The sequence below is a fragment of the Psammomys obesus genome, unplaced genomic scaffold, assembly GCF_907164565.1.
Source record: "Psammomys obesus unplaced genomic scaffold, mPsaObe1.curated_primary_1811, whole genome shotgun sequence".
NCBI lineage: Eukaryota > Metazoa > Chordata > Mammalia > Rodentia > Muridae > Psammomys > Psammomys obesus.
In genome coordinates this window covers 1,684,596-1,708,046 of record NW_026588368.1, presented here as the reverse complement: position 1 = coordinate 1,708,046, position 23,451 = coordinate 1,684,596, and the positions used below count along the sequence as shown (strand labels likewise).

Here is a 23,451-nt window from a genome sequence, read left to right as displayed (position 1 = left end):
ATAGTGGAGCAAATGTCCTTATTGAATGGTGGGGCATCTTTTGGGTATATGCCTCGGAGTGGCATTGCTGGATCTTGAGGAAGCACTATTCCTAATTTTCTGAGAAAATGCCAGATTGACTTCCAAAGTGGTTGTACAAGGTTACATTGCCATCAGCAATGGAGAAGGGTTCCCTTTTCTCTACAACCTCTCCAGCATGCATCATCTTTGAGTTTTTGATCTTAGCCATTCTGACTGGGTGTGAGGTGGAATCTCAGGGTTGTTTTGATTTGAATTTCCTAAATGACTGAGGACATTGAGCATTTCTTTAAGTGTTTCTTGCCATTCAATATTCCTCTGTTGAGAATTCTCTGTTTAGCTCTGTACCACATTTTTTACTTGGATTACTTGGTTTGTTGGTATTTAACTTCTTGAGTTCTTTATATATTCTGGATATTAGCCCTCCGTCAGAAAAAGGTTGGCGAAGATATTTTCCCAGTCTGTAAGCTGTCATTTTGTTCTGAAGGGAAAACAGGTAGACAATGGAAGTAGGAGAAGGCAAGGAACAGGACAGGAGCCTTCCACGGGGACCTCCGAAAAACTCTATCCACCATGGTATCGAAGGAGATACTGAAACTCATAGCTGAATTTTTGGCAGAGTGCCGGAAACCTTATGGAAGAAGAGGGGGGTAGAAAGACTTGGAGGGGACAGGAACTCCACAAGGAGACCAACAGAGCCAAAAATCATGGGCCCAGGGGGGGCCTGCAGAGACCAATACTCCAACCAACGACCATACATGGAGAGGACCTAGATCCCCTGCTCAGAGGAAGTCCGTAGGCAGTTTAGTTTCCAAGTGGGTTCCCTAATAGGGGAGCAAGGATGTCTCTGACATGAACTCAGTGGCAGGCTCTTTGATCACCTCTCCCTGGGGGGTGCAGCCTAGTTAGTTTGCTTGGGAAGATGACGCAGCCAGCCTTGATGAGATCTGATAGGCAAGGGTCAGATAGAAGGGGAGGTCCTCCCTATCAGGGGACTAGGGAAAGGGCATAGGAGGAGAAGAGGGATGGGGGGTGGGTCTAGGTGGAGATGAGGGAGGGGGCTACAGCAGGGATACAAAGTGAATGAATGGTAATAAATAAATAAATTATTTTTTTAAAAAGAACAAATGCTTATGCTCGTCCTCAAGGGGCTATTGATGATGTCAGCATCTTCCCCCCCAAAAAAAGTCCTACCTCCATCCTGAAAAGATCTGGGTTGTTACTCCTGGATTTATTTGCATTGTTCTGGTGAGTAGACTTTGAACTTCAGTTATGATTGAACTGCTAACAATTTGGACTTTTTTATTCTTTTATTTTTATTTTTTGAGATTATAATATAATTACATCATTTTTCCTTCCATATACCCCTCCTTGCTATCTTCCAATTTCATGGCCTCTTTTTTTTTCATTAATTGTTGTCACGTGTGTGTGTGTTCCTACACACATAAGTATAACCTGCTCAGTGTGTATAATGTTACTTTATGCATATGTTCATGGATGAACATTTGTTGTGTTTTCCTGGGAGACTATTTCTCCTGCTCTCAGCCTTCCTTAGTTGCTTGTAGTTCTATGTCTAAGGTTGGGTCTTCCTGAGCCCCCCCCCCCAAGGTCATCCATGTTAGTGTGTTGATTTTCCTCATCCTTGTTCAGCTCATGTTTTGGGAGGCATGTTGGTGAGACTTTATGGGTGTAACTTCTGATATTCCTGGGAGACACAGTCTCACAGCAAATTCCCTGATACTCTGGACTCTTTCATCCCTTTTGCCCCCTCTTCTGCAATGATCCCTGAGCCTTAGGTGCAGAAGTTGTGTTGTAGATGTATCAGTTAGATCTGACCTCTACAGCTCTGAATTTTGATTGGCTGTGGTCTTCTATAACAGTCTCTGTCTATTGCAAAGAGAAGTTCACTTGATGAGGACTAAAGACTACCCTTTTCTGTGGGTATAAGGATAGATATTTAGAATGTAGTTAAGGAGTTTGCTGATTTAGTGAAGTGGCACTTGTAGGTTCTCCTGCAAGGTCCATGACTTCATCAGCACCAGGTAACTGCTAGGTTTCCAGGATCTTTTACAAAATAATGAGGGAGGAGGGTAAAATAACACTAAGGCTGTCTTTAAAAGTCACGAGAAATCATACTATTAACTATTTACCTAAAAGTGTCTATCGTCCATGGAAGTCAGTTCTCCTAATATGTCCCATTCAGGTCATGGGTGGCATCCCTTTGAAGGGGGCTGTGAGACCTCAGGGTCCTGCTGTTCACCTTTGCTTTCTATGCATGAGGTTTTTGCTCCACCACACGCTGTACCCAGCATGCACAGCTCACCACGGGCTAAAGCAGTGGGGTGAAAGGATGATGGACTGGGACCTCCTTACGTCTTTCCTATTTTCAAATTGATTATCTCTTGCATTTCATTACAGTAACTGAAAATCTAACACGATAGTTTCCCCATTTGCAAAATAGGGGTGAGAACAGGATCTAACCAAATCTGATGCACAGTGCTCAGCAGTGAGAAGACCATGAGATCTCAGATAGCATCACATCCATCTGCCTCTGAATCACATCTTGTCTCGTATAAGGATATTTTCTTTTCAGCTTAAGTAACACTTCATTGGCTCTCAAAAGCAATCACCCACCATGAACTTTGTAACCACACACATGGTGCCATCTGGGAGGTATTTGAGCTTAGTTTTCCTTCTCTGTAATTTGAGATTTACCTTCTGGCGTTGTTTTGTTTTGTTTTGTTTTGTTTTGTTTTTTACAGTGAACAAATAGAGAGTTGGAACTAAAATTTCTTAGCACAGATTTCTTAAAAATGTTTTGATTTTGTGAGGGGGCTATAACTGGGATGTAAAATAAATAAATAAATAAATAAATAAATAAATAAATAAATAAATAAATAAATAAATAGATGAAAATTTTAAGTTGTGATTTTCTTCTCTTCTCACCCATGCCCTACAAGAACTTGAACAAAACTGCACTCTGCCTCTATTATTAAGCAGACCAAAGAAAAACCATAAAGCAATGATAGGCAATGATGAGAATCACAAAGGAAGGAATCACCATGAAGGAAGAGAATAACCAATGCCCTCTCAGATGACAGAGGGCGGGTCTTACAGGGAGGGCCACCTTCAGCCTTGGACTGACTGAGTTACTCCTCTTGTGTTTGTTCATCCAGGGTGCCTCCAGGGAGGTACCAGGTAGAGACTATCTAACCTCAGGATGTAAGTTATCAGGGGCATCCAGCCTGAGAATGAGACTTCTGCTCCCTTCTGAAAAAAAAAAAAAAAAACAGGGACCAAGAGCAAGTCACACACAAGTCCAGTTGAGTGTGTGCTTTAGGGGTTGGAAGATGTCTTTGTACTTAGTCAAGAAGTTCCAATGGGGAGAAGGTTCATTAAGTTTGTCTTTCTAAATAAAACTGGATGGTTGAACTCAGTCATCATGTAAACCTACCTGGGTCCTAGGATACTGGAGACCAAGGTAAATTGATACCTCTCATAGCACAACTTTGAGGAAGAAAGCAGTCTACGAAAGGCTGATACAATTTCGATAGGCAGGAGGCAGAGGGAGAATGAAGAAAGCTGGTGCATAAAATGATTGAGCTCTGACGTCAGGCTGCAGGAACCTCAATAGGCATTTCAGCATTATCCTTCCAACAGGATGCTTGCAGATTCATGAGGACATTTACGGAAGCATCCTCTTCCCTTTGACTTTTACTTGGATGGTACAAGTGCTGGCTAGATGAGCAAGGGGTTGGGATAAGCCATTCCTGTCCGTTTTCAGGGATGTGTACTGAGACTGTGAGCCTCCTCTGTCTAGGGCAGGGGTTGGGAAGATATGGTCTGGAAAAACAAAATACAGTGCACATGTCTGGGTTCTATTCCCCTCATGGGCTCCTTACTGATACTATTGGAACGCAGAGGAGTCAGTGTGTACGTTTCCTCTACATTCCCAATGCATAAGAATTGTCTTATTTACTTTGCTTTTTGTTTACAGACCGAAAGAAACTAAGGCTCTATTTATATTTTTATTTAAAAGTTTTATACAATATACTGTGATTATATCTTCCTCTAGGCCTGTGAGCTCTACAGCCTTAGGTTTTGGCCACTTTAGTGTCAGGTATGGTTCCATCTCATTGAGTCAGCCTTAAATCCAATTTTTAAATATGGTTTGCTACCCCCATAACACTTATACCACTCTTGCACAGTATGTCTCATAACCAGGTCATCGTTGTAGGTTGCAGGGTTTGTAGCTGGGCGATGCTGATGATTGCCTTCCTCCTCCAGAGGTGTGCAGAGTGCCTTCCAGCATCACTAAAGCTACTCAGCGGTGGTGGAGTTTCCAGTCCGGCACCAGCCTGACTTCTCCGTTTAAATGATACAACTGAGTGTTATCTTCGGCAACAGGGCCTTGCCATAAGAGTTGTGGGAAGTAACCAAGAGTCTTGGCAAGAGCTGGTGATGTCCAGGGCCTTTGACCAGTGATTCGGCAAGATGTAACACATACCTGACCCTGGAGGTTTTACTTGGTAGCATAGATATCTAGCTGGGAGATTGTATCCCTGATTATATAGATATATATGTGTATATGCATGTATATACAGAACGAATATAAATATGTATGTATACATGTATGTATGTTGATATGTATATACATATATGTATATGTATACATATACATACATATATGTGTATATATACATATGTATGAATATGTATGTATACATGTATATATGTATACATATACATTCATATATATGTATATATACATACATATGTATATATACATATATATTCATTCTGTATATGAATGTTTTAGGAATTTTCTATAGTAGTGGGTTTCCACATAGTTTTTCAAAGGGCCTTTAGTGTTACTTGTCTCTTTCCATATTCTCTACTTTCTTTGCTCTCCATTTCCCCTCTTCCATTTAATTATCCTATCTTAGTTTCTCATGAATGAGGCTACACAATTTTCCTTTTATTGCAAATAGATTCTTTTCTCACATAGTCTATCCTGATTCCACTCTTCTATGCCCCTCCCAGTTCATCCATCCAGATCTATTCCCTTTCTGACTCTCATTAGGAAAGAACAGGCCTCTCAGAGATGTTAAAATACAACAAAACAAAATATAATTAGATAAAGCAAAAATTATCACATTGAAGATAGACAGGACAAGCCAACAGAAGGAAAGTAGCCCCAACAGAAGGCCAAAGAATCAGAGGTTCACTTGTTCTTACACTCAGGAATCCCATAAAAGCGCTAAACTGGAAGCCATAATATATAATTGAGAACCTTGTATAAACCCATGCAAGCCCTGTATATGCAGCAGTCTCTATGAGTTCATATGAGCTTTGCACGTGTTGATTTAGAGGGCCTTGTTTTCTTGGTGTCCTCCATCCCTTTTGATTTGTACATTATTTTTTCTGCCTCCTCTTATGTGAGGGTTCCCTGAGCTTGGAGGTGTGGGGGTGGGGATTTGATGCATTTAGGGCTGAGTGTTCCAAGGTGTCTGACTGTAGGTCTCTGTATTTTTTTTTTTTTTAAGCTGGCTAAAGATGTGGTGTGGGCCATCTGCAGAGGAAAGTGACAGTTCAGACAGATAGGTTTCTAGTCACTCGCTGGACCAGCAGAGGATGGATCTGCTCTGTCCCGTTGAAGGGGCAGATTCATCCTGTCGCAATTATGAACGCAGTGGTTCCAGAGCATCTCACGGCACGCCACTGCGTGAGTCAGGTGGCCATGCCGCCAGTGAGGGGAAGTAGGCGCTGGTCCTCTTTCTCTGGCCTTACCTTCTGCTTTTCCGGCCACAAAGACCTGCTTTCCTGGCAAGTTACAGGTTCCCCAATAATAAGATAATAATAATAATAATCACTAGGATCTACGTAGCGCTTCTCCCTCACATTGTGCTGAACTAGGATATGAGCAAAAGACAGTCCCAGCCCCCACGTACAACGTGATATGATGGGAGAAGCGAAGAAGAGCAGACCCCGTTGGGACAGAATGACAGTGTGCCGGTAAGTAAGTGTGAGCAAAGGCTGTGGGATCTCAGTAAAAGGAAGGCAAACAGAGTCATGCAAGAAGCAACAACTGGGAAGGATTTTGGACAAGAAGATCTAGAGGTCCAGAAGGAAGACAGGAGAAATCCAGAAGAAAGGAAATGTGCCTAGGAAGACACAGACTTCCAGAAAAGAGCTCACTTAGACTGTGGCAGACCAATGCATAGCACCTAATCATTCCATCAAATGCTGACTAAGCCTCAGCCCTTGGAGCTGACAGTGAGGGACACTGAGGCAGGCAGGAAGCCATAAGGATGAAAGGAACAAAGGATTGACTGACTAATGAACCGAGGCATAAAAGTTGGGTAGAGACGAGGCACAGGATCAAGGGACCCCCGCCTGTCAGAGATGGGATTAACGCCCCACCAGCCCACAGGAGCGAAAGATGAGGGGGAAGGTGGGGTGTGGGGGACTGGCCAGGGGCAGGGGCGGAGCCTGAACCAGAAAGCCGGGCCGGATCCTGGGCGGGGCCGGATCCAAATGATAGGCTGGGCGGCTGCTGGCTACTGTGGCAGGGAGCTGCCGCGAGGGACAGGGTCAAGAAGCTAGGGGGCTGGCACGCTGAGTTTCGCGGGCTCCTGCGCCCACGCCAGCAGCACTCACTGCCCGGCGCCATGCCCTCCTACACGGTCACTGTGGCCACCGGCAGCCAGTGGTTCGCGGGCACGGACGACTACATCTACCTCAGCCTGGTTGGCTCCGCGGGCTGCAGCGAGAAGCACCTGCTGGACAAGGCCTTCTACAACGACTTCGAGCGTGGTGCGGTGAGGATGCACGCTGGGGCCGGAGGGCTGGCGGCAGGGCAAGGCAGGCAGGCGCCCGAGGACTGTCTGCCCCAGCGCCGGAGACCCAACCGTGAACGCGTCTGGGACCCTGGCGCAGCGCCAGAGTGCCAGGGTCTGTGCATGTCAGGGAAAGTGGGACTGGGGTAGAGGGGAACCCTGGGCTTCCTGGTGGCCGGGATCTCTCAAGGGACAAAGGACTGCCAGTATGGGGTCCGCATGGGGCTGGCTTCTTCCGTGGGAGAAGGCACGAGGTTTCACAAACGGGACCCAGAAGTGGTGAGAGGCCCCTTCACTCGGGAGTTCTGAGGACCCAGTGCCCCACACTCCTGTTCTACCGCAAAGCACGGAAAGCCCTGTTAGACAGCCAGCCGTTCTGTGTAGACAGAGGACCAGCCTGTCTGGGATCCAGAGTCGGGGAGTTCAGCTCGGGCGTCATCACTCTCCCATCTCTGCTGTGCCTCCTCGGTTTACCAAGCTGAAAATAGGTTAGGTCCAACCTAATCCACGAGTCATGGGGGGAGCCCAGTCCCATTTGCTGCCTGGGAATGACTCGAGGAGTCAGTGTCCCCACACCTAAGTACCTGCAGATGTGTAGTTCCCTGCACCCAGCTCCGGTGGAATTTCAAGGAATTTCCACCTTTGGAAAGTCTGTCAGTCTGGTGCATGAAAGGGGACACTTCCTTCCCGAGTATTAACCTCTGGAGGGAAAAAAAAAAAAAAAAAAAGGAAGAAAGATTTTCTTTCTTTCCTCCTGATACAGACACTGGAGTCGGTAACTGCCCTAGCGAGGCAGCCAGAGCGTATTGTATCTGCAGCCCCATCCAGGCACTGTGGGGGGCCGGTCAGCTTGGATGCGACTGGTGTGTAAATTCTAGCCCCGTGGCTTTCTCTGACTAGAGACAGGCCAAGGTTTTCAGAGCCCCGCTAAGTGCCAAGTCCATAAAACTTGATCAGTAAGCGACTCTGTAATAGACACACGGCAGGTACTGGGGTGCAGGGGTTGGGGGTGTCTTCCTCCTTCTACCACCTCCACATTCTAAAGTAGACCAAGAGAGTATAGATTTTACCAGACGGCCTTACCATGTAGTTTACTTAGAATTAACTATTTGTGACAAACACAATCGACAATTTCATCTGTATCTACTGAATACTTCCTGGATAAAGTTCACTTCACATCTGTTCAGCCTAAACTAGAGAAATAATAGCTAACCCCCTTTCTGGATTCCAAACTCTGGGTAAGCTTGATCCTATCCTGGGACCTGGTACTTGGCCATGATTAGCAAGCTGCTAACCAGGCTTGAACTCCCTTCATGGGAGGTTGGCTGTGGAGCCTCAGAATGGCATCTCTTGCTTGGTTTCGCCAGCCTGGGAGATAGATGACCCCTAGAACTGTGGTAAGGAAGACCGAGTGTGCCATCCATTTGCAATGCTAACACCCTTTGCGACTTCCAAAGCACTTTTGGTTTACTTTCACTGTTGGGGGTTCTCCCAGTCTCTAGGGGAAAGGAGAGGGGACAGCTTGCTTCCTCTTTATAAATAGACTACAGGGGCCCCTTCTCCACAAATCTAGAGATGCACAGACCATCAGTGTGCTCAGGCTATGTGGCAAAGGTCATCTCATGTGTCATTTCCCCCAGTAGGAGAACGGCAGTGAGGCCATCATAGGTGGCTGGATAGGAAGGGGGGGCTGTTCTGTTCATTATTTACCTCTTTCTGTTCTGTCTCCCAACCTGAAAACCCATTGGAGTGACATTGTAATTAAACACCTCAGCAAGAACCCCAGAGGCAAATTTCAGGAGAGATTTGCGTGTATATTTCCATCTGGGAGGAGGGAACCACAGGTCCTGTGAACTTGCTGTCCTATAGCTGAATGCAGAAGGAGTCTTTAAAAAAAAAAAGAAGAAGAAAGAAAGAAAGAAAAGAAAAGAGCTTTTGAGAAAGTTCCTGTTGATGCAAAATTACTACACACTGTGCCTTGCACAGTCCAGAGCTACTTCCTCATTCTGTGGCCAGTATATCTTTAAAGTCCAGCTGTCCCTTTTGGGTAAAGATAGAAAAACAAACCTTGAGGAAAGCGTTTGCTGAGAGAAGAAGGCTATCCCACTGTACTGAGAAAAATGCCACAGGGTTGTCATGGGGAACAGGGGAAACAGCCATCGAGAAGGCCAGCCGCCATTTGCAGCGCTACTTCCTAGCGTACAGCTGAGCAGTGGACAGTACTAACCTGTTTGAACACACGGCTCTGCTGCCCATCTCCCACTATTCCCCACAAGAGTTTTGCATAGGAATTCAGGGCGGGGACCCTTTGCGGATGGCAGTTACCGACTGCCATGCGGGGTCAGGTGTCCATTCCCTGTTGTCCGATGGGGAGAGCCCAGGTGGACCATGGAATGACCTTGTTCCGTGGTCCTGCATGGGACAGCTCTAACACAGCTTGAGATTTTTGAGGACACCTCAGGTGGCCGCTTTCCCTCCTCGACAGCACTCTGAAAAAGCTAAGGATAGTGTGCTGTTGGGCGGATGGTTCTGGAATATACTCCGTTCATGTAAATTCATCTTACAGATGATACACTTCTCAAATATATCTAGCAAATACTCTTAAATTTATGGAGAGTAAGTTCTATGGTGTTTCTTATGAGGAAGAACATCTTAATGGAGAGCAAATGTTTCTTTCTTTATTAACCTTCTATGCCAATCCTTCCTCCTTGTCCATCTCCCCTACATTCTGCCCTTCGTCCTCCTCTTCTTGCTTCCTTTATTCCCACAATGATCCATTTATACCCTCTACTCACCTTCCAAAACTGCTTCCTTTCCTACTCCAATGTCTTTTTACCTCTCTGGCTCTCACCTCCCCAACTGCCTGCTTCTGTCCCGTCTCAGTCCCCGCAGTTCAGTTTTATTTTCCCCACTTCTCTCCCCACATCCTCTTGACTACTGCCTCCAATTCTCATCCTCTGCAACCTTGGGTCTCCTCATCTCTTCCCTTTTGCCTCTCATTTCATCTGCCCCAGTCTCTCTTTTGCCCTCCAGGTTCCCCCCTTTCTCTGTTCTAAAGCCACTTCCTCCTGCCACCAGTTTCTCATTAGACCCCACCCAAGATGGACAGCCCAGTTGATCATGCCCTTACTCCAGGAGAGATGAATCTTCTCTCCCACCCATCCACAGAAGGGTTACACATGAATGAAGGTGAACAGTGCCTGAGGAATAACATGCAGAGTTGTCCTCTGGCAGAGATGGAAGAATGAATGAATGAATGAATGAATGAATGAATGAATGAATGTTTATAAAATGCTTGTAGAAAGCTCAAACAGAGGCTGATCAACTAACGCTGTGCTGAGATATTCGTGTATTACATAGTAATGTTTATGTCAACAACAGGCTACATTTATGATGGTGTCATTGTAAGATGATAGCAGAGCTGAAATAGCCGGGTGCCTGGTGTATTCACTATGTTTAAACCCATAAATACTTACTACTGTATTATAATTGCCTACCATATTCAGTACAGTAATAGTCTGCATCTATATCACTGAGGAGCAATAGGCTGTACCATGTAGCTTGGGCTTATTGTATGATATAGTTCTAAGTTGATGTAAATATAAACTACGACAGAATTGCCTCACAATGCATTTACGAGAACATATCCCTGTCACTGATATATGACTGCATTTGGAAACTTTACAACCAAAACTACAACAGAATTTAAAAACAGCAAGTGAAATCAGCCTTCTGGCCCCTCCTGACTTAGGCTAGTGAACTGTGTGTAGCTGCATAGATGGCCTCAAAGTACATGGCTTTCTCCTCAGATCTTTCTTTTTACTTTACAATGGGTGCCCTTTCTTCATTCACCCCAACCTTCCTGATGTCATCACTTCCCACCCAGACCATCCTCTCCAGCCTCTCAATGCCACAGGAAAGCCACTTCCCCAAAGGCAGCTGCCCTGGGCCTGGGTCCAGGCATCCTTGGTGGTTGCCCTTTAGTCCTGACCACAGGCTGACTTCCCTCTCCTCTGCATGCACTACCAGGCCCTCCCATTGTCCCTCATCCTTCCAAGAGTTCTCTGCCTGCTTCAGTGTTGAGCCTGGGGTTTGAGCACATAGGTTCAGCTTCTTCCTCTCACTCCACAGGCACGTGGAGCTATGGATACACTGTAGTGCAAGGTTTGGCTCGGGCTGCTCACTGACACTGCAGGGCTCCTTGTCTATGAGTTCTCCTAGAGTCTGAGAGTGTAGACCGGGTAGTTCTGACATATACAGCCAGTGGACTGGACCAAGTATCCTGCCTCTCTGGTTTCCCAATGATCCTGCAAGCTGGTTGCTAACTCTTCCTGAAAGATGAAAAAACGCAAGCTGAGGAGCTATGCAAGCAGTCAAGAGTTCACCTTGCACAAGAACCTGAGTTTGGTCCTTAGACACCATATTCTTTAAAGCCAGTCCTGGAGCCGCGTTGTAATCATAGCTCTAAGGAAAAGGGAACATGTGGATCTCTGAGGTTTTCTGGCTAGCCAGCCTAGCCTACGTAGTCAGTTCCAAGTCAGTAAGAAGCACTGACTTGGGGTGGGTGGAAGTGCCTGAGGTATACATACAATTGTCCATTGTCCTACCTAAAAAAAGAGGTGGAGGAGGTATAAGAGAAGGAAGAGAAGAACAGGAGGAGGAGAAGGGAAAGAGGAGGATGAGCAGGAGTAGGAAGAGAAGAGGTCGGGAAAAGAGGCAAAGAATGGGGAGGAAGAGGACAAGGGAAAGAGGAGGAAAAGGGAAGAACTGGAGGGAAGAAAGGGGGCAGAAGATGAAGGTAACAAAAGAAGAAATAGGAAGAAGAGGAATACGAGGAAGAAGAAGATGGAGAGAAGATTGAAGAGGGATAGGAAGAGGAGAAGTGCATGGGATAGATGGAAATAAAGCAACTTGATGAGGCCATATGGCCAGCAAGGTTGCACCTACAGTGTGAATTTGAAGTCTCAAATGCCAGGTCACCTAGCCTTCTGGCCCTGTTCCCCCTCAATGACCCCCACTTCCTCAATTAGATTTGGAGTCTCTATCTTGGTCCATCGGAGAGTTGTAGCCTCTGCACATATGTAAAGTGTAGGCATTAGCATGAGAGGATGCTTTGCTAGTGTTCAGTCCCAAACAACCCTATCCCCATTATATTCCTCAAAATATTCGCCAAGTCCCCAGAACATTTTAGCCAACCCCATAAGGACCCATTCTGATCCACTGAAGGCCTCGGTATAGAGATTTCCTTTCTTCTCCTATCTCTGTAAGTCACATGTCTTCTCTTAGATGCATCATGGCTTCATCCCACCTTAAGTGTTCACTGGCTTCATCCCACCTTATAGTGTAGACAGTGTCCCTCCCTGTCTGAGGTTCTTCAGGCCCTGAGGTCATTATTCTCTGTGTGACCATGATAGGCCACATAGCATGTGACATCCTGCTCTCCTGCCGAACAAGCTGTAAAGCAAAAGCTATCTTCCCTGTGGACATCTGAGGAGGATGTGCCTCTGTCCCATAAGAAAGACACACTGGTGCTAGGCAGGCTCTTCTGAAAACACCTGTGATGTGTCATCCCAGCATACAAGCCTGGTTCTTCCATCCTCACAAGCCGTTCCTGGGGAGACCAGAGCCTCCAGACACCCAACTTCTCATTCCTTAAAGGAAGTCTTCCAGCCATCCTAGCAGCAGGGAGAGACAGGGATAGAAATAGGGACTGATGCGATCTCATTACCACACGTAGAACTCTGGGTTCTTCTATCCACAGAAAATCAGGAACTGTGCCTCGAAGGTGCCCTGCATGGTGTCGAGTCCAGGCCCCCAAACCTGGTAGTCCTTGAAACATTTTCCTCTTGCCTGCCATTAATCTACAAAGATACCAGCCACCCAGAGGCCATGGGTACTGATGCCATGCCCACCCATGTCCTGGAGGCAGGAGGCAGGCAAGCCCTGGACAGCCAAGAGCTCAGTCTCTAGGGTCCAGGTGGATGCACTGTCCATAGTCCAGGTGGCACCTTCTAGCAGCAAGGTGGCCTCAGCTGATTAGTGCCACAGATACACAGAGATGATCACTGTTCTCAGCATCGGTGGCTGTGAGCTTCATCTGTCCCGGGAGGACTTGAATCCATGAGACCTACTTTACTCACTTTATTGTCACGTGAGACCTAGAAAGAGATGACATGGTTGAAGCAGGAAGGTGTGGAATGGAATTCCAGCTCTGTGAATCAATACCTGAAGTGGGACCTAGTGGGCTTCAGTGCCTTCTCTGTGAAATATGTCATGATTCCCTTACGTCTCAAGACTACTATCGGAGCCATAGTCATTGTCTGTGGGGCCTTGGTACAATATAAAGGATTGTTCCATGGAAGGGGCAGCCTGCACCATCCAGAACCTGGGGGCCATTGAAGAGGACATCTGTCAAGTCTGGCTTTGCAAGAATTGACAGGAGCCTGGCACCTTCCCCTCCTATAGCCTGTGCCATAGATAGGCTGAAGACTTTCCCTGGGTCACTAGAGCCCATCACTGTAAAGTCAGGGTCCAGGTTCTTTGCCAGGGGTGAGGCTACCTAAATTAACTAAGAGATTCCTTAAGAATCTTGGCTAAAGAGATATTACTCAACACCTCATATGAATGAGTACAGGAGATGTGGGGTACATGAATGTAACGGAACATTGTTCAGTCTCATACACGCACACGTGAGCACGTGCACCCACACCCGATTTGGTCATTTGGGCAACATAAATGAGCCCAGAGGTCATTCTTTTAACTGGGATAGGTCGGACATGGAAAGTCAAATACTTTTTTTTTTTTAATGTGGGAGCTGAAAACTGATCACAGAGAAGTAGCCACAAGAATCACAGTCAGTAATGGGCAGGAAGGAGTTAAGGGGGAGCTTGGGGGATGGACATCAAAGTGAAGTTAGCTAGGAGACACATGCTCTAGTTTTTCATGGCACAGCACGGTGATGAGAGCTCACAATAATTTGTTGGATATTTCAAAATAGTCTGAAGAAGGAACTTTTAATGTTTCTAAGATAACTGTTTGAGGTGACAGAAATGTTAATTATGCTGGTTTGCCAGGGTTTTCTTCTACACTTGTAGTGTACTCCATACATTTGTGATTTGCCAACTATAATAATGAACTATATAAAAAAAACCAAAACTACCTCATCCCATTTCAGATAAGGCAAACCTGAGAATTAAACTGGCATAAGCCAATAATAATAGGAGAAAGTAATACAAATTTGCCTGATACAGCAATGCATGTTACTTAAGATTAAATGAAGACTCACAAAAACAGTCCAGTGTTTATATACTGAATTGTATGGAAACATGACAAAGAGAGAGAATTGGGCTAGGGGAGTCAGGTGGAGTGACGATGGATGTTTGAGGTAGCTAAACTAATCTAATTTTATGGATTTCTGCTTTCCTTCTGAGGAAGGCCTTCTCTGTGAGAAGGCAAAGGTTAGAATCATCTTGAACTGCCATCTTTATACCACTTAACTCAAATATTTCCTGTGCTAGAGCAGCACATTTAGGGGGGAACGTTCTCAACGGGTTCTGAATCCAGGCCCAGGAGGCAGCGGCTGATTCTCCCTTTGTCCTGCCCAGGTGGACTCCTACGATGTCACTGTGGATGAAGAACTGGGCGAGATCCATCTGGTCAAAATCGAGAAGCGCAAATACTGGCTCCATGATGACTGGTACCTCAAGTACATCACCCTGAAGACGCCCCACGGGGACTACATCGAGTTCCCGTGCTACCGCTGGATCACGGGCGAGGGCGAGATTGTCCTGCGGGATGGGCGAGGTAAGCTGCTTCGACCCCTGCCACCCCTAGGCTTCCTGGAAACCAGAAAGCTTTTCCTCTTTTCCTTAGACATATTTCTGTGTATGAGAATGCTGTCTCGGGTGGAGCACACCTCTTCATCCTGTATGTGATCTTCCGGGACATTAGCAAGCCCTAGAGGGGAGCTAGTGGCCAGAGAATTCACATCAACCATGGCTTTCCTCCACACACTGTCCTGGAAAGGCCAGGAGATGGTGCATTCCCTCTTGCCACAAGGTAAGAAGGCCTCTTAACAACACTTGTGAAAAAGAGAGTCCTGTAAATGGGGAGCTCTGTGGGTTAGTGCATGGCGCCGTAATCCAAATTCTCTGGCTGCTCTTTGTAAGATGTGGGCAGATGTTCAGGGCCACAGGAAACCTTCTGAAGGCCTGGAGACTAAAGGGTTAGACTAAGACCACCACTGGAATGCCAACTCGAAGGGCCAGAGGCAAGCTGGGGTTCACAGTCACCTGTTTTATTTCTTCGCTTTGAAACAAAGCCTCCATTTCACAACATCAATCAGGCTGACCTTGAACTTTCAGTTCTGCTGTTGTAGCCTCCCAAGACCCTGGATATTTAGGGCCCAGCTCGGCACTTCCAAAAGAAGCCATTCTTTTTCAGCTCCCACCCCCACTCCAGCTGGTTGATACAAAGGATCACAGAAGGAAGCATGGGTCAAACTCAGGCCTTGGCAAACTTCCATCTTCTAGTCATTGTCATTGACTTTGCTTTCAGCCTCCACCTGGAATGATAAGTCTGTAGGCCACAGCCGCTACAGTGAGAAGGATAGTTGCTGCCTCTCATGGCAGCAATGAGCACTTACTTCTCTGACACAGATCCCCGCCGTGGTTCGTGCTTCACGGTTGGGAGATGCAGGCACTATGAGGTTGATAATCAAACCACCACCCTTTTTGCTGGAAAACAGAGATAAAAGAAGAAGTTCTTTTCCCTCAAGCGTTCTTCGGCCATCAGATCACATCCCATTGTCTTTGATGTGGAACTTGACTTAAACCAAATTCCGGGAATATTTATGAACTGGATGTTTGGGTTTAGAAGGGTTTTTATTCTTACCCACTCCCCAACCTCAGCAGAAACCACACAAACGTGTGTGCACGGGGGGGGGGGGGGGCACACAGGCGAATGAACGCAAAAACACACATGTGCACTCACACACACGCCATTCCAGTCATCCTGTGGCTAGAATGAAGACGGCTGTGGACAGGGTGCTTTTCTTAACCCGGTGTTTTGGAGGTGTTGGAATCTTTCTTCTAACTGTCTCACCCAAGCTCTCAGTGGCGAAGCCTTTTTGCCTACAGGTTTTGTAGCTTTTCACAGCAGCACGCAGTATGACACAGGCAGCCCAGGATGACTTAAGGAGGAACTGAGAGGGACTCCAGGAAGGGTTGGAAGTATGCAGAGCCTCCTCTTGTGTGTTGGGACGGTAGCACGGCCAATCCTGATGAGCTGGACGGGGCAAGAGTTTGAGAATAATGCAGAAGGGAAGCGTTCCGAAGATAGCCTCTAGCTTATGTGTCCATGACTTGCTGTGACCTCAGTAGAGAAGTGGACATCCCGGGAGACAAGGAAGAGCAGAGCGGAGAGGAAACAGCTGCCCCAACCTCAATATACACGCACCCTCCCAGGACTTCCACTCTGGCCTGTCCCCAGAGTTGAGTCTAAAGGAAAGCTCACTTGTGCAATCCATTCTTATCACCTTCCCAGACAAGATAAGATGGAGGGGGTCTTCAGGGACACAAATAATCTAGCTGGCAAGTACCATTAACCACTGCTGGTAACCAACCATCTTAGCGTTGAACAGCCACTTGATTTGGCTAACGATGGTGTACGTCTGGAATCTTGGAAAGGTTCTGCTGGGTAGTTCATCCGTATCCTCTGCCATTAGCTCTGCACACTTCACCTTGAAGATGGTTCTTCTCCCACACGGCTTGGGGCTCCACAGCCTCCATCTCTACCTAACACCCCATTCTTTAACGAGTCTCACAGCCTGGTGGCCTCAGGGTGGCTGCAGTTCTTACATGGTAACACACTTCTAAGAGCAAGTATTCCAAGAGACAGAGAATGGAAGCTGCCAGACTTCAGGATAGTGCAATCCCACCACCTGTCCTTGAGGGGGAAGGACACCAAAATCTCTCAATTTAAAGAACGCCAAAGGATTTGTGACCATGACTAACCCACACAACACAACAACCAATGCCCTGAACGATGTGGCAAGAGGAGGGTCCACCCCACAAGTGGCCCCATTTCTCACCGCAACATGGCCTCCATTTAGTATTTTACCCCTTCACCTTGGTAAAGATAAAAGTGATAGGACTGTCTCTGTGGGCCCGGGATCTGCATCATTTGTGTGTGGAAATGGTTCATTCCAAGGCTCATGCCAGGGTTCCGCCATATTCAGTTCAGAAGCAGCTGAATTTGTCATCCCACAGCCTGGGATGTCCCATCAGTTGTTAGCTGGAGTCTCCTAGCTGGGGACACCAAACCAGTCTCTGGGGTAAACTTGACATGTTGGGTTCCATGGAAATCGATTCATACCAATGCAGGTAAGGAAATGAAGCTCTTAGAGTCAAGGTGCCCAAGATATATTCTGGCCATCGAAGGCATTTAGCAAAAAAATGTCAGATGTTCACGGCAGTGCCTGGCAGAGCGGGTGACAATAGGCATTATCAACCTCAACCTCCGGGGTACTCGTCTTCATCTTTTGCACCAGTTCCATAAAAACAAGGCTTGTGTCTTTAATGTTTTATTTTTTTCCATTAATTTTAATGTGCTTTGCAAAAATATAAATGTTTAGTGCAATGAAATATTTTACACAGATAGCTGGGGACTGCAGTATAGCACAGTACAGTACCGTATGATAGCATATGTTATAATCACCTTTTCAGAATTTCCTACTTGGGACCCTGTGTGTTTGCTGGGTTTACCTTATACTATAATACAGTTGATTACAGTTTCATCTATGTTAAATGCTCTGAGAAAGGGCCTTTTAGCAACTTGCCAAAGCTCTTGAAATGAGAGATGACGGGATAGGAAGACCACAGACCTGTTATGGGGGTAACCCATAATAACCATTATTCTCATTTCTTGGACATGTAAGGGGATCCAAAACTGTGTAGAATGCTTTGCGGTATTCTCACACTAACATCCCCCTAAGATCCTGAGAAGTAGGCATTATTATCTATTTTATATGAAGGCCGTCAAGGCAGCTTACTCTGGGTGCCATGACTTTAAACCACAAAGCTCAAGTCCATGCCTGCTTGCCTCTCTTCTACACCCACAGCCTAGGTGACCACATTTCTTTTAAAGTAGTGCCTGTCTCCTGTGTAGATAGCACAAGGGACAGGACAATGTCCTCTATGTTAGGACCCGTGTCATGCATTTCTCCATGAAGCAACCAAATGGACTGAGAAGCTTATGAGCCACAAGACATGCTGCTTTCTCTGGCAAGCTCGAAATCAGCTGCTATGTCACTTGAGCATAATGGTTAAGGGACCACTCTGAAGTGGCTTAGAAATATCCACCAAAGCCTGGCATGAGGTATATGCCTATAATCCCAACATTTGGAAAGCAGAAGTAAGAGGATTGGGAGTTTAAGGCCAGCCTTGGGTAAATATGAAGTCTCAGGCCAGCCCAAGGTTCATGAGACCTTGTCTCAAAAATAAATAAAACAAAACAAATACATGTAACAAATACCATAAAATACCTGCCGGCTTGTATAAGTAGACGCGTCTGTTCTAGGCGCCGAAGACTCCTGCATAAGGGCATGCTGAGGGCTCCGTGAAGATGCCTGGGGAGAGCCGCACCGCCGGACTTTGTTTGGACACCGTTGCTTTTCCTCAGGCTGCTCTCATGCTTGTCCTTCCTCCACAGCAAAACTGGCCCGAGACGACCAAATTCACGTTCTCAAGCAGCACCGGCGTAAAGAACTGGAAGGACGGCAAAAGCAGTATCGGTGAGTTAGGGCATGGGCCACGTGCCACCCACGGCACCTCCTGTATCAGGTCCATGTTACGAGAAAATCATGGCCACAGTGTGTGGACCATCAGTCATTTCACATCCATCTTCAGGCATCGAAAGTCAAGGGGGTCAAGGAAAAGGATTGAAAACAGCCAGATTGCACTTGGGGAAAACGGGTCCACAAGAGTGTGAGTCACCCGGACACTTTCCCATGCCCTAACTATTTATGTCTTCCTGTATTAGTTTAGTTATTTTAGTTATAAAACTGATACATAAGCTACAACGGCATTGAAAAGTCATTATGTAAGCGATCAAGGGAAAAAGATCCAAATTATTCAAATTGAACATGAGGAAAAAAGTCAATATTTCATAGGAATTTAAATGAATAGAAAGTATACTGTGTACAGCTATATGCCAACATGAGATGAAATGGGCAAATTCTAGAAGGACACAGTCTATCACTGACTTTCAAATTAGATGATCCAGGGACAGGGAACGAACGGGCTCACCAGGAAAAAGCCATGCATGCAAGCTTGGCCACCCAACTTTGACCCCTGGAACACACATAAAAATCTGGATGTAGTGGTGTCATTTGTAGTCCTAGCACTACTACAGAAAGGTAATCATGGAGTCAAGAGAATCAGCCAGCTCTCAGATCAGCAGGCCTGGAATTTATAACAAAGCAGTAGAAACAACCTCAAAAGGTGAAAGGTAAGAACCAACTCCTGAAAGCTGACCTCTGACCTCCACATACACAGTGTTCCAAATGTTGTATGTGCATGCCTGCACACAGATACACACAGATACCCACATACATACACACAAACACACATACAATATGTTTAAGGAACTAGAATTTGAATAAGCCAATCCTATGTAATATAACTGAATTAACAATTTTCAGATTTCCTACAAATAAAAGCTCAGGTCCAAGTGGCTTCATGGGTAAGTTCTAGCAAACATTAAGGAATTAATATCAATCCTACATAGACTTTTCCTCAAAATAGGTGAGAATGGGATGTCTTCCAACACATTGAATGACAGCAATATTGCAGAAAAAAACTAGGTAATGGCATCATAAAAGAATAAAGCGATACAGCTGAGCGGTGGTGGTGCACACCTTTAATCCCAACTCAAGAGGCAGACGTAGGCAGATCTCTTGAATTCAAGGCCAGTCTGGCCTACAGAATGAGTTTCAGGACAGCCTCAGGCATGAGGATCTAAGTTCAGATCTTTAGCATCTGTGTAAAAGCTCAGAGCTACAATGCATGTCCATAACCCCAACCTTGTTGGAGTAGAAAGAGCTGGCGAACCGGAGCTCACTGGTCAACCAGTCTAACTAAATCAGCGAGCCCAGGTTCAGTCAAGAGATCCAGTCTCAAGAAATAAGGTGGGGAGTGACCCAAGACCCCCAACATCGACCTTTGTCCTCTACATTCACACACATGCACACACACACACACACACACATGCATATACACCTGTGGGCACATGCACACAGTCAGGCATGGTAACAACTGTGTAATCCTAGAGCTGATGAGGAGGAGACAGATAGACTGTGGGGTTCTCTAAGCAGCCAGTTTTGATGAGCTCCTACCTAGTAAGAGACCATCCGTCAAAAACAAGGTGGATGGCCCCTGAAGAATGACAGCTGAGTTGTCCTCTGGCCTCCACATGACTGGGCACACATGTGCACACAAACATACCTACACACAAAGAACCCCCAGAATGAAAAAGAATTTTGCAAATCATTTATTTGACGAAAGACGGGTACCACCTGCCACAGACTGGCCCAGCCAGGGTCCCACAACAGCGGGGAATCAGAGGTTTGGATATCAGGTTAGACACAGGTAGGCGGATTGACAGACACACACACCAGGTAGTGTTTGAATCTGCTGCGATTTACTGAAGTCAAGCTAACACTTATATGGTGATTACATAAAGAAGCACCTTGAAGTTGACATACTTCCTGGAACATTCAGACTTTTACCAACAATACAAAGTTTACATTTTAACTGAAAGGGCAATCTGATATAAAGCAGTGTCTACAAAAAATCTTGGCCTAAAAGCTTTTAATCAAAGCAAATACAAAACTTTAAACTATTTACGCAGTTCTATTGCTGCTAATTAGTGAGGAGTAGGCCAGGGGCTGTCATTGCCCTCCAAGCCAAGTCAGCTAAGGATTTACAACCCTCCCTAGAGATAAGAATTCCTCCTGTTTGTCTTGCTAAGGATTTACAATCTTCCTTTAGAGATAGGATGCTTGAGCTAAAACTCATAGTATAATATAAAATCTTCTGACCTCCTATGTTTGCCTATCTTCTTTCTGCCTCATCATAAACACCTGTGTTAGGTAATGGTTTTGTAGTAGTTTTACTGCAGTGGGAATATTTAGAGCATTTATCCTGACAGATCCTGATTAAATATTTTCTTTAGAAAGACCTAAAACTCTTGCCCCTTTATTATCTACAATGTTTGGTTTTTCCACAAGCAATTCCTGATGCTGAATCTGATTTATTACCTCTCCTAAAATTTTATTTTCCTTCCACTCTTATTTGCTAAAGCTTTTAGTAATCTATCAGAAATGTGTTTCCTTGAATAGTTAATTGTGCTGTTCCAAGAATCCTAGAGAAACAGCAAAAAAGCTCATCAATCCAACCCTGCAACTGAGGAAGCATGGGACTCTCAGAATATGTCTTTTTGGCTTAGGTGACCACGGTGGGGTACTTTTGCCAGTGACCCTCAGGGAGCCTATTCCCAAGGGAAACATATCTCCCGTCTGGTAGCACAATCTATTGATATGCTACACTGACAACGCTGGAAAGGGTGTAGCAGAAAGACTCATGTCCAAACTATATAAATAACTCTGAAACTCATCAAGAGACAAATAATACAAATTTAAAATGGGCAAAAACTCAAAAGTCCAAAGAAATGGACATTTCTCCAAGAAGAATATATAAATGGGTAAACATAGAAGGACAGATGCTACAATGGCTGTCTGGAAAATGTATATCAATACTGCAGTGAGATGCTAATTTACACCCACTGGGGCAGCAAGAATCAAAAAGTTACATCATTACAAATTATGGTGGAGAAATCATAACCCTCATATACTGCTGTTGAGAAGGTTAAATGGTGCAACTGCTTTGGAAAGTGGCTAGTAAATCCCCAAACTAACAAATAGAGTAATGGTGTCACCCAGCAACTCCACTCTTGGTTATGTACCTACTAAAAAGGAAGAGATATGTTCAGGTAGTTGATGCTCACTGCCAACTTGGCTGGGTGTGGAATTACACAGGAGAATGAGGCATACACGTAGGTCAGTGTACTTGACAGCTCCCAAGAGAATCAAATAAGTAGGACATCTCCAACTTGAACATGATGGCTCAATCCTACAACCTTAGAGTCCTAGATGGAATAAATAGAGAAAAGGGGAAAGGGGAGAGGGCCCTGGGATTCCCTCTCTCTCCACTTCGTGGCCCGACATGATGTGAATGGCTCTCCTACACCTTACCCTCCCGCCATGATGCACAAGGTCTCCCAAACTGAACAAACCACAACTTTTCTCCCCAAAGTTGTATTGAAGTCATGGTGATGAGAAAGGCATCTACTATGTTTGCCCACACTAAAGCTTCTATAGATTGCTGTACCATTAACCCCAATAACACTAAGATGTGGACAACTTTATAGTATATTAACGGATGGATGGATGGATGGATGGATGGATGGATGGATGGATGGATGGATGGATCGGTGGGTGGGTGGACAGACAGACAGACAGATGGACGGATGAGAGGACGGATGGATAAAATGTCATATATCTGTGTAATTTGATGTGGGTTTCAGGGACCAGTCTCGGGGTTATCAGGCCTGGTGGTAATCACCTTTACCTGCTGGCCCATCCTGTCAGTCCCACTGCATATTTCTTTAAAAGCCTTTGAAGCTGGTTAGTGGGAGGAATGTGTAAGAGTTTGAACTTTTGGGCTAGAGAAGCTCTATAATGCTTCAAGCAAAACTCACTGGACCATGTTGGTGGAACTTCAAAAGACTGGAGTGCCAAGAAAAGTATAGAGACCTGCTTCATGATTTAAAGAGGAAAAATGACTCTACTGGTGATTGGACTGGATACATTTGTGTGATATTCTAGCAGAGGACCTGGTTTCATTCTGCCCATGCTTGAAAACTTGCATGAGGTTTACTTAATGAATAATGAACTAATATGTTTGGTAGAGGAAGTTTCAAGACAGGATAGCATCTAGCCTGTGCTATAGCTACTACTTACTGCTCTTATCTAGGTCTCCAGAGAAAGAGGTTGCCTTGAGTCTCAGAAGAGATTTTTGGACTTTTGAATGATCTTGGAACTGTTAAGGCTTTGAGGCTTTTAGGGGTAGACTAAATTAACATTTTCCATTATAAGATTGTCATGAGCCTACAGAGAACAAGGTTAGAAGGTCATAGCTTAAAATGATGCTTGAATATCAAATTGACAAGGATGATGGGCTTGTGAAAGTTAACCTTGTCAATTTGGCAGGATCTAGAATTACCTAGGAGATTAATCTCTTAGTATGGCTGCAAGGGAGATTTCAGATTGGGTTGATTAAGGTGGTAAGAACACCCCCCTATGTTTTTCCTCACCAAGATGGACTGCATCCTTAAACTGTGAACCACAGTAAGCTTTTTCTTCAGAAGTCAATTTTGTCAAATACTTTGTCACCGCAAAAGCAGAAATAACTAATACCTAAACTAGCATAACACACACACACACACACACACACACACACACACACACACACACACA

The 23,451-nt window shown here is 45.4% G+C and overlaps 1 protein-coding gene across 1 annotated transcript in view; it reads left to right on the top strand.

Annotated features, from left to right (window-relative positions):
• Positions 1–6,589: 6,589 nt before the first annotated feature.
• Positions 6,590–23,451, top strand: part of Alox5 (arachidonate 5-lipoxygenase) — a 49,433-nt gene continuing 32,571 nt past the window's right edge. Inside the window, exons 1-3 of the mRNA XM_055604124.1 lie at positions 6,590–6,839; positions 14,462–14,660; positions 18,567–18,648. Coding sequence (XP_055460099.1) covers positions 6,690–6,839; positions 14,462–14,660; positions 18,567–18,648 — 431 coding nt within the window. The 5' untranslated portion in view covers positions 6,590–6,689. The remainder of the gene's footprint in view (positions 6,840–14,461; positions 14,661–18,566; positions 18,649–23,451) is intronic.